We start from the raw sequence: 11,768 nt of genomic DNA, 5'->3' as shown, positions 1-11,768 counted from the left end.
GGCACTGTTATCAGTTCACTTCTGATACATTACACATGTATACACATCAGTCTATGAGGGTATCCCTTTACATTACATTACATTACATTGCATTTGACAGACGCTTTATAACCAAAGCAACTTTCAAAAGAGGACACAATCATAGCCAACATCACCAGTCATGGGTGAGCGGTTAGGGCGTCAGACTTGCATCCCAGAGGTTGCCGGTTCGATTCCCGACCCGCCAGGTTGGTGGGGGGAGTAATCAACCAGTGCTCTCCCCCATCCTCCTCCATGACTGAGGTACCCTGAGCATGGTACCGTCCCACCGCACTGCTCCCCATGGGGCGCCACTGAGGGCTGTCCCCTTGCACGGGTGAGGCATAAATGAAATTTCGTTGTGTGCAGTGTGCAGTGTTCACTTGAGTGCTGTGTCACAATGACAATGGGAGTTGGAGTTTCCCAATGGGCTTTCACTAGCAAATACAAAGTGCACATATCTCTTATGATGTGCCAGGGAAATAACAGGTCCCAGAAAGCGCCTTCTTTTCCATTTGTAACAGTAAACTCTACAACACGTCCTGTGCCGCTGGACAAAATTCCACCATCAAGTCAGTCTGACCAATATTCCTTAAATAACTAGCATAAAGAGGCACTTCATGGACACAGGATATTCCCATACTCTCAGAAATGAGTTTACAATGCAACTTGGCCAGACCAACGCCCACTGAGAGTTCAAGTCAAGATAAAAACTGTTCGTTGTGTTTCACCACTATGCATGGTGTCTTGTCAGGTTCCTCTGTGCTCATTGTGGCCCATGATGGGAGCTGCCTCGGGGGGGCCCTGTGGGTCGTGGAGCTGCTCCGTGGAGCTTGATGCCGAAGTTCCCTCCTTTTTCTCCGTGGAATTACTAAATAAATAAATGAGTCTATTAGAAAGTGTTACAGCAACCTATGCATAGAAGTTACATCTCATGTACATGCTTGGGTTGAAAAAAATGCAAGAAAGGGATGCTTACCGGCGACGCATGGCAATCCAAGCGAAAATACCACAGAGCACAAAGACGACGACAACAACACCGGAAGCCATGGCACCGACTCGATAATGGGGGATGTTGTCTGGCGTCCCGGGTGCTAAGAAAGACACATAGTAAAAACATTACTCATAAATCAACACCTAACTACACACAGATAACATTCCTTACTGTGACATTGTTTTACTTCCTTAAGTGAGCTAGCCCATGTCTGACTACAGATAATTGCTGGCCGATTTATGTATAGAGTATACAAGAAGTATTTTAAGTCATATTATCTGGAGAAGAGATGGAAAGGGGAGAGAGGAGAAGAGAAGAGAAGGGGGAGAGGGGAGGAGAAGAGAAGAGATGGGAAGGGAGGAGAGGAGAGGAGAAGAGATGGGAAGGGAGGAGAGGAGAAGAGAGGGGGGAGAGGAGAAGAGATGGGGGGAGAGGAGAGGAGAAGAGATGGGAAGGGAGGAGAAGAGAAAAGATGGGAAGGGAGGGGAGAGGAGAAGAGATGGGAAGGGAGGGGAGAGGAGAAGAGATGGGAAGGGAGTAGAGGGTTATGAGACTTACAGCTATGCTCAGCAGAGGGAGGCTCTGTCATGGGGATGTGATTCTTTGCAGAGTTGAGGCAGGCATCACCTATGAGCACACAAATGCATCATAATTCAGATACCATCCAGCATATCAGACAATACAGTGTGCCTAATGCTCAAATAAATGATAATAAAGGTCTGTAACACTGATCAATTGACTGATCAAAACTGTAATGATCTGGTCTTTATCTGTTGGCTCTCTGTAATGGCATAGCAATGTTGTTAGAATGTAGTTGAGTCTTTTCATAAGAGTGGCCCACTGACAGGCCCATCAGCACACAGAGGCTAAAGAGTATGCAATGCCTAAATTAGAATTGATATCATGCACAACATTTATTTGTTTTGTTTAAGACAAGAGAAATCAGAAATCCAGACATACTTACAGAAGCAACGTATGCGCTTGCGAGACTGCAAAACAAACAGATTACTCCATTAGAATATGTTGGTATCAGGCATAGTCTGCATTTCTTACTCAAGTCACTTAACAAGTACAGCACCCAACACGCCTCTTACCTCGGGGCAGTACAGCGCAATCTCAACGGGCTGAGGGTTGGAACTTTGGTTGGAGCTTAAGGTGACGTTGTGAGCTGTGACTGCAATAGCAGGTGGATACAATTCGGTTGCTGGTGGAACCTTCCCATTCTCAAATATTACAGACACCTTTCCCTGAAGTGGTATAAACAGAGTAACACAATGTAATTTTCCACAATTGGCAAACAGTCCAGTTCATGAACGTGCATGTTCACATTCTGAATGACAGCTGTCCATGGTGCCACCAGCTCTTGTGGTTTGCCCCCATAAAGTCCTCTGTGAGACCCATTATGATTAAACTAAATGTCTCTCCCCAAGTGGCACCAATTACAGCAGGCTAATCATCATCAGTCAAAACATAGAATCTTCATAAAAGTAAGAGTATGCACATCCCACCTCTCTGGGGCCAGGTGCAGGACAAAGGCGCGTCTAACAGTGGAAAAGAATAGAAGTCTGCACACTGCGGCTCCGCTTTGAAAATTTACTCAGGTCATACAACGCCTCGACCCAACAGGCCTGATGGAGACCCTGTTGGGTCGAGGCGTTGTATGACCTGAGTAAATTTTCAAAGCGGAGCCGCATGTGCGGACTTCTACTCTTTTCCATCAGCCAAAACATAACCTGTGTGTCGGTGTGAAAGACTTACCGCAATTAGGATTTCGGGCTCACAGTCAGCCATTAGGTCTGGAAAGTCATCAGGGAAGATGTAGGTGACATTGCCATCGAGTTGAATGTAACCTTCACACTCCAATTGTGACTGTAGGGGAGCTGCATCAAGAACCCCAAGGAAGACCACCACCACGGTGAGGGCTGGGGGGAAAAACGATAATGAATTAGACATACATGTCCCCACTGTCCTGGATGTAGTCTTCACACAGCCTTTAGATACTCCAATCAAATTTGTTCTAACAATGTTATAATATACTCTCATTGCTCCCAACTTAAATCTTAAAATAAAGTTGTTTAAGTTTTAAGTAGGTTCAGAGCCACAGACAGAGCTCAGGACAAAGTCAAAGGACCCCCTACCCATTACAGGCTTCCCTTAGTAGGATTGCTTGTGGTCAAGATAACTGTTGCCTGGGTGTTAGTACATAGAAATTGTTATCAAACCTCTCTTAGTAAATCAGACTATGACGGGTTACAGTAGTATGGTTTAAGTCGTGGTGTTATGGCAGCACCACCTGATCATCTACTTCAGGCATCCCTAAACATTTATAACTCAGGGTGCACGAGTAGCTGGAAAGTCCCCAGCGGATTAGTGCCTCCTGTGGCCAGCCCAACCTCAAAGGAAGGGACGGAGCGGCATGCGTGCTGAGGAATTAAATTAAATGTTGGAATGCGCAACACAAGCCGTGGTGGTAGGCTATGTACATTGTCTATCGAGCATGGAAATACAAAGTTCAAAGTACTTTATTGGTCATTTGTGCATAAACTAGTAGTCCAAGCACATATGAACTCTTGTGCAGGCCCTCTGAGTCAATATAAATAAATACTCCTAAATAAATAAATAGAAAAATATGGAAAAGACCAAAACACCTTAGGCTACAGTAATATTAGGCTGCACGTCCCCCGACACGTGAAATAGGCTACCATAGGCACATGGAGCACTTGAAATAACTGTCGATTTTGTTATGTCCATAGAAAACAACCTGCGAACACTTGGTTTCATTTGGTGCGATAAGGGACAACTGTACCTAGTTCACACCAGACCTTTCACACCAGTCTTTTAGATCGGAAGGATTGTGTAAAACAGCAAATTTCACAGGTTACAAATTGTCCATAAAACACTGCTAATTACAAGCTTATAAAGTCAACCGCATCCGACATTAGATCAATGAAGCGTCGCAGGACGGACACGATTTTTGCCGGTGTCCGCAACATATCTCATTCTCAACATATCTCGACATATCTTGGTGGCGAAAATACATAGAACAACAGATCTGTCCTTCCACACCAACCGGCCGCGCGGGGATAGGACGACACCGGCTCCGCTCCTCAAGGTATCCGGAGAGCTGGAGCGTAGAACTCGAACGGAGTTTGGACGGCAGCGACCGATTGTGTCTCTTTCAAATGAATGGCAAAGTAGCACACTCGCTTTGGCTGTGGGGGTGGGGGGGTGTTGAACAGGACTGGCCGCGCACGCCGACGCGAGTAGAACACCGAGTAGAACACACTTGCCGAAACCAAGCAGAAGGACCTCACTCGTCTCGCTGCCGTTCCGACAGCAGAAAATGACATTGAACAGTGCGCAATAGCGCGGCACTAAATGCATTACCACTGGACGTATGAGTTCCGCGAAACAGTTTGGTAATTTGCGGCAGAATTGTTACCTGAATAATTACTGACATGGCGCATTCTCACGGGAGAGAATATATATAAAAACTCATAGGCTACTATTTTTTTTCTCAGTAGAATATCGATAGGCTATAGCCTCCTACCAAAGAGCACAACTATTTGGGGCTGCATATAGATAAAAGGCAACATTACCTTGAAAAATGAAGTCGCTTCGGATAGCCATTGAGATTGCTTTGATGCGGAGAATATACTATAGGCTACTGTCGTTGCGTTCCGTTGCGTGGTATGGTGTCGTTGCGGCGTTGTCATGAGAGCTCCTCCGTGGACGCGTTCGCAGCTCAGTGTGAACAAGCTTGAGACGGGCACAGTAGCTTTTAAAGTCTATCGCCTCGCCCCCGCCCTCCTCGCTCTCCTCCTCTCACCCATAGGCTACTCAATTCACTTGCCTGCCCCCACCCCTCAACTCTCTCCCTCCCCTTCCTCCTCTGTCCTCTCCCTCCACTTCCTCCGATACTCTCCTCCACTCCCTCCCTCCTCTCCTCTACCAACTTTTTAACACTGTTGCTAAAACATGAGTGAGACCTATGCTCAAGTCTCCCCACCTCACCTTTCCTCCCTCCCTCAGCCACCCGGTCTAACACTGCAGGGCTACAGAGAACCAGACATGTGCTCAAACTAGACAGTGCATGATCGGAAATGTCTCACGCCCTGCCCTCAGATCACCCCACCTCACCTCCCTCCCTCCATCACTCACCTCCCCCTCCACCAGCCACCGACTCTTTATGTCTTTATGGAAATATGACCCTTTATATTCTGAATTACATTACATTATATTTGCTGACGCTTTCATTCAAAGGAACTTACATTTGGACATCGGTTACAACCTGGAGCTACCTATAATGTGGGGTAGGCGCCTTCAGCCATGGAAACCCGCAGCTGTCACCACTTGGCACTTGAACTTGCGACCTCTCAGACACAGCAGCAGTTCGGCATGGGTGGCATAGGGACGATACCACTGAGCTAAAGGACTAGTCTGTATGATAACTCAGTGCTACCACATACAGTATGTAGGAGGCTTCGGGTGGGAGGCTTATTATAGGGGCGGTGGTGGCTCAGGTGAGGAGCCGTTCAGCAACCAAAAGGTTGCAGGCTCGAGCCCCGCTCACTCTGACCGCATCGATGTGTGCTTGAGCAAGATACTTAACCCCAAGTTGCTCCAGGTGGCAGGGTGGTACCCTGCGTGGGAGCCACTGCCACTGGTGTGTGAATGGGTGAATGAGAGGCATACAATGTAAAGTGCTTTGAGTGCTCAACGGAAAGGTGCTATATAAATGCATTCCATTTACCATAGTAACGTTCTACTGCCTAACTCTGCTAGTTGCCATCTGTTACACTTACCCCTTTAACACACGTTCACATGTAGGCCTATACTGTAACCTAGCTACACGACACACGCAAATATACTGATTTACTTTTTGCACATACCACTTTGTCATAATTTCCGTTGTCTGCTCACCCATCTTTTTCATTCATTAGCCTTTTCCTCTTGACTTCCTCTGGACTTCCTCTAGACTACGCGGTCTCCCATTGACTGCTATCTGATCACCATACCTGAACTATATTAACTATATTATGTTCATGAATACTTACCACCACCATCAAATTCGAAGTATATAATGACTGGAAAAATTGCACTTTTCATACATGAAAAGGGGGATCTTCTCCGTGGTCTGCCATTTTGAATTTCCAGAAATAGCCATTTTTAGCTGCAAAAATGACTGTACTTGGGCCATGCAAGAAAATATTAGTTTATTACTTTGTAGACTTTCAATTTCAAATTTGGCAGCCCAGTTTCAATAAGCAGCATAGTTGCAGTACCTTTTTTGACCATTTCCTGCACAGTGTAACTTTAAGTGTTGGTATGTGAGAAACCCAGGCACGTGCCTGACATGCTCACCGTGCACATTACCCTACTGACACAGTGAGAGTGAGTGATCATGTAGGCGTAGGCTAGACTTGCTTAATAGCATAGCATGACATTGCTTTATACGGTTTGTCTCTCAGAGTGATTTAAAGGGCTATTTGTTGTTTTTGGTCCATGTTCTCGGTTTGCTGTTCTTTTCATGGTATTCTCAACAGACCTTTATACAGACTTACTACAGAAACATGCAATTGCCTTTTCTACTCCTTGACTCTTTATTTATACACACACACACACACACACACACACACACACACACACACACACACACACACACACACACACACACACACACACACACACACACACACCATCTTCTTGGCAGTAAAAGGGGTCCGTTTCAGAGTGTCTGCACCTCCCCTCTGACAGATTGATACTGGCACAGCAGTAGATATTCTCTTAGGTCCCCTCACAGTCGCTCATAAACGCTCATCTCTCGCTCGCTCTCTCTCTCTCTCTCTCTCTCTCTCTCTCTCTCTCTCTCTCTCTCTCTCTCTCTCTCTCTCTCCCTCTCTCTCTCTCTCTAACACACACACACACACACACACACACACACACACACACACACACACACACACACACACACACACACACAGAGAGAGAGAGAGGAGAGAGAGAGAGAGAGAGAGAGAGAGAGAGAGAGAGAGAGAGAGAGAGAGAGAGAGAGAGAGAGAGAGAGAAAGAACTGGAAAGGCCCTTAAAGTGATACTGTCCCATTTTGGAAATGGGCTCACCTCCCCTTTTGTTAAATAATTTATGCAGAAAGAGACAAAAAATGTTTGCAATGGTCTTGGTAATTTTCCATTCTGTTTGGAGGACTGTCTCTCTCTCTCTCTCTCTCTCTCTCTCTCTCTCTCTCTCTCTCTCTCTCTCTCTCTCTCTCTCTCTCTCTCTCTCTCTCTCTCTCGTGCCTTTCTTGCACTTCAACAACAGCATTTCCTGCTCAATGTGCGCACATGGGGTTTTGTTATGTAGCGTCTTCACACACAGATTTAGGAAGACCTTCCCTTCCAAAGAATTCTGTGCGGTGTGCCGGACAACCTGTGACTAGTAAGTGAAATGCTCAGGCGGATCATCAGATCATTACAGAACGTGCAAAAATAATCCTCAGCCCAGGCGTTGGCAGGCATTTGGGTGTGGGATTTGGATGTGGGGATCTCTCTCTCTCTCTCTCTCGCTCTCTACACACAGACACACACGCACAGTTGCTGTTTTGAGACTTAGCCTATTTTTTCTTCAAACATGCCTCTCATGCTGTGACACTACCTCTGACAGTGGGAAATGCAAAAAAATCCTTTTGTGACATAATATCTTTTTTCTTTACAAGCCAAGAGACAGCACAAATGTGATGAGACACTGTGAACAGCTGGCAGGATACATTATGTTTGTTGTTTTTTTATAATTCAAATCTGTGAAAATAATATTTGTTCGGTCGATTTGGCAACATTGTAGTGGTTGGAAAAACTTCAGAAAGCCTTGAAATGTTATCTTGTATATGAAAAATGGGGAGCTGTCATTGTGGTCTGTGAGCGCGCTCGCACACAAACACACACACACACACACACACACACACACACACACACACACACACACACACACACACACACACACACACACACACAGACACACACACACACACACACACACACACACACACACACACACACACACACACACACACACACACACACACACACACACACACAGCTACTGGAAAGGCAGGCCTACAGAAAAGAGGGGAATGTGTGTGCGAGAGAGAGGCGGGGGGGCACACAGGACTGGAAAGGCAGGTGCAGAAAGAGAGACAAAAATGTATGTATTGGTCTTGGTAATTTTCCATTCTGTTTGGAGGAGTCTCTCTCTCTCTCTCTCTCTCTCTCTCTCTCTCTCTCTCTCTCTCTCTCTCTCTCTCTCTCTCTCTCTTCTCTCGCACACACTCCAACTGCATTGCGCACACTGGGTTCGTTATAGGACGTCTTTACACACAGATTTCCCACACTGACCGGAAAAAAGAAATTGGGGCTGTAGTAGCTATCTGCAAAGAAATATGGCCAGCCAACTCCCTATACCTCAACTCGCTTGAGAAATGCTAGTGTATTGTGAACAGTCAGGTCTTCCACACCCCACACTCTACCACCATAAAGCAGCTCAATGCGAGGGCTTTGTGCCAGAGGGGCAACACTGAACCTTCCCTTTCAAAGAATTCTGTGCAGTGTGCCTGACAGCCTGGGACCAGTAAGTAAGGCTCATTCATTAATACAAGGGTCTGCAATTTTCCACTGTTTCAGAAGCCACAAGGCTCATCTTTCTCCTCCCCCCTCATACCCAGCACCCCTCCCCAGCCCCATTCCTTCCTCCCACTGTTATGTTACAGGGCCGGTCACCATGGCAGCACAGTGCACACAGCCAGAGATTTTTTTTAGGAAGGATCTAAACTGTCTCTGACACAGCACAGTGTAGCATGCTGTCATCTACAAGCAGCACATAAAATAACCACACACACACACACACACACACACACACACACAAACATAACATACACACACACACGACACACACGCCTGCAACAGTAGCTATGAAAGAGGGTTGAGGCACTACTAAATCACAATTTGACAAAGCAAAAACTGCAATGTCATCCCATTCCCCGGACAGCTTGTGCACAGTATCAGGGAAGTCCCAGTACAGATTCCTCAGCTCAGGCGTTGGGGGTGGGGGATTAGGTGGTAGCTCTCTCTCTCTCTCTCTCTCTCTCTCTCTCTCTCTCTCTCTCTCTCTCTCTCTCTCTCTCTCTCTCTCTCTCTCTCGCACACACACACATTGCCTGATTATCATAGACTTGCAATCGAGATTCTAGAAGCAGCGCCGCCGAAGGTGTTGCGTCACTAGGAGGGCGCAGCCTGGCTAACACACACACACACACACACACACACACACACACACACACACACACACACACACACACACACACACACACACACACACACACACACACACACACACACACACACACACAGCTCGTTCAACACCATTCAAGAAAAGAAATAAAGTCTTGTGCTGTTGTTTTCAATGAGACCCTGCTCTCTGAAAGCTCATACAAGAGTGAAATATAGATTCTATTTCCAAGCTTAAGTGCGGGCTTGTTTGGGCTCCTGTGCGCGGGCCTGTCTGCAATTCTTTGGTGTGGAAGGAGTACCGTTTTCATGTTTTCTTATCTTTTGCACACACAGACAGTCCTTATGTGAAAGAGCTCTTCCAGGCCAGGTTGATAGACTATAAATTGAGGAAATACAATTGACTACATATTGACTTGCATGGATTTGTGTTGTATCTAGTGGTACCACTGCTCCCTGTTGTATTGTTCTATGTAAACAGAATCAGGGCTGTTTACACACACGTGCATACTGTAGGCCTACTGTAGCTTATCCACATTACACTGATCTGTTGTTCACAAAGATCCCTGGCTCATGAATTCCACTGTCTGCTCGCACTCTGTTTTTCTAACGAATCTCATTTAGCCTTTCTGGGAGGATTGTCTACACTATTGTCTTGATATGACTTGATGTTTGCACACGTGGAGAGTGGGTAGTTGTTATTGCTGAGATAACAGGCAATAGTATGTTAAGTAAATGCTGGTTTGAAGAAATTACACTATACTAGCATGCGTTCAAGTAGTTTTACAGCATGCAAGTAGTATGAAAACTAAGTATGGATAAACCATTGCAATATACTTCCTGTATTGCATCAGCTGTTTGTCAACGATATGATGAGTGGGCTTATCATTATCAGTAAATAGGCCACTCTTTTTCCTACCCACTATCAATGCCTAAAACATTTCTACACAAACATTATTTTCTTTTTTTAACATTAATAATTATGGAGGCTGTTGCATCATAGCCTACCCTACCTGTCCTCTTGCCACACAGCATATAAGCAAAAATCCTTCTCATGCCTTCATGTATGAGGTCCTCTTTACAAATAGTTTGCTGTACCTACTCTGGGACGGCTTCTGCTGCAGACAACACTGCTGTGCAAGAGCTAGAATCCCCTACGTCACTTTTCACACACAGGAACTCAATGAAGCATCAACCCATATCACACCACTCCAGTAACCTTTTACACATCTGTGCACATGAACACCCTGGAAAGGTGCTATTGCTGAGGTAACCGTGGCAGTATGCTACAGTATGTGGAGTTACTGTAGGTTGAGGAAATGACAACAGTAGCCTAAAGCATTTAGCAGTCTGAATATTCTGATGTATTAATTGAAAAAAGAGCGGTGAAACATATTGCCTCACACTATTCTTATATTATTCCTTTCCGTGTTTTATGATAATCTGATAATCTAGTTTCTGGATGAGTTTTTGCAACAAACGAAGTGAGAGTTCAGATTCCAGGTATGAGACATCACATCAGAATTCATTCATAGCCTCTTACTGCAGAAGGGGTTGCCGGCGGGCCTATTCACTACTTTCTGAATATACTCATAACAATAACATAACATAATCAATAACAATATTGCTATGACACTTCCGAGAGCCTTAAGTAACAGATTAAGACATCTCTAGGTCGTCCTCAGACGAGCCTTCCATCGTTGCTTCCGATCATCCCGATTCGCCATACATCTTTTTAATTCACTGAATTCACTTTTCATTCACTGAATGCGTTCTTCTTAAAGGGCAACTCCTGCCAATTTCAATGTGCTGTTGTATTGCTCACGCTACCCTTGACTTGTCAGTACCCGGTGACGCCGTATTTTTGGGCTCAGCCCTTTCCGAGATATGAGCTGTTCTAATGGGGGCAACTTTTGTTTACATTTCAAAGAAACATTTTTATTTATTCCCAAAAACATCCAAAAGGTTATGCAACATCAGCAGACAGCTAGCAAACAGCGATACCTTTTGGGAAAATATTTGGGGTAGGCCTATGCTCATTTTTTAAAAATGTAAACAAATGTTGCCCCCATTAGAATAGCTCATATCTCGGAAAGGGCTGGGCTAAAAACTGTGGCGTCACCAGGTACTGACAAGTCAAGGGTAGCGTGAGCAATACAACAGCACATTGAAATTGGCAGGAGTTGCCCTTTAAGTATGTCCACATAAGTTAGCGTGGGATGTCCTCTAGTGTGTGCCCCCTGAATAACTCCAGCCAGGATGGCAAACTCCTCATTGTTACCGTCTGGGGTCACCACCCTGGCCCTTGTTCCTGTGTACATGGACTCTATTGCTCGGAGTAGGTTGGGGGGAATACTGTATGCCTTCAGGATCTTTACCATCATGCCCTGCTGGATAGAGTCAAATGCTTTATTGAAGTCTATGAAGCATAGTACTGCTGTCAGGTTGTTTTTCCTCACCTCCTCAATCATTCTCAT

At 45.4% G+C, this 11,768-nt stretch overlaps 1 protein-coding gene across 2 annotated transcripts; it reads right to left on the bottom strand.

Moving 5' to 3' along the window:
- Nucleotides 1-565: 565 nt before the first annotated feature.
- On the bottom strand, nt 566-4,824 carry LOC134448600 (uncharacterized). 2 transcript variants are annotated; one of them, XM_063198275.1, is made up of 7 exons: nt 4,612-4,824; nt 2,771-2,934; nt 2,107-2,259; nt 1,977-2,001; nt 1,571-1,639; nt 998-1,112; nt 566-889 (listed from the first exon to the last, which is right to left on the bottom strand). In XM_063198275.1, the coding sequence occupies exons 1-7, from the start codon at nt 4,640-4,642 to the stop codon at nt 769-771; spliced, it is 678 nt and encodes a 225-aa protein (XP_063054345.1). In that variant the 5' UTR covers nt 4,643-4,824; the 3' UTR covers nt 566-768. The 2 variants fall into 2 exon arrangements, with proteins under 2 accessions (XP_063054345.1, XP_063054344.1); XM_063198274.1 differs by lacking the exon at nt 4,612-4,824 and having other exon boundaries at nt 2,771-4,264.
- Nucleotides 4,825-11,768: the final 6,944 nt, after the last annotated feature.

The sequence above is a fragment of the Engraulis encrasicolus genome, chromosome 5, assembly GCF_034702125.1.
Source record: "Engraulis encrasicolus isolate BLACKSEA-1 chromosome 5, IST_EnEncr_1.0, whole genome shotgun sequence".
Taxonomy (NCBI): domain Eukaryota; kingdom Metazoa; phylum Chordata; class Actinopteri; order Clupeiformes; family Engraulidae; genus Engraulis; species Engraulis encrasicolus.
This window is presented reverse-complemented; position numbering and strand designations above follow the sequence as displayed.

Bases quoted from the DNA above. Each gene is read 5' to 3' on its own strand.
- LOC134448600 (XM_063198274.1), bottom strand. From the start codon at position 3,055: ATGAGAGTATATTATAACATTGTTAGAACAAATTTGATTGGAGTATCT. The intron at 2,002-2,106 runs GTAAGAGGCGTG...TTTGTTTTGCAG, and splicing joins TTGCGCTGTACTGCCCCGAG to TCTCGCAAGCGCATACGTTG. The intron at 890-997 runs GTAAGCATCCCT...TTATTTATTTAG, and splicing joins TGGATTGCCATGCGTCGCCG to TAATTCCACGGAGAAAAAGG.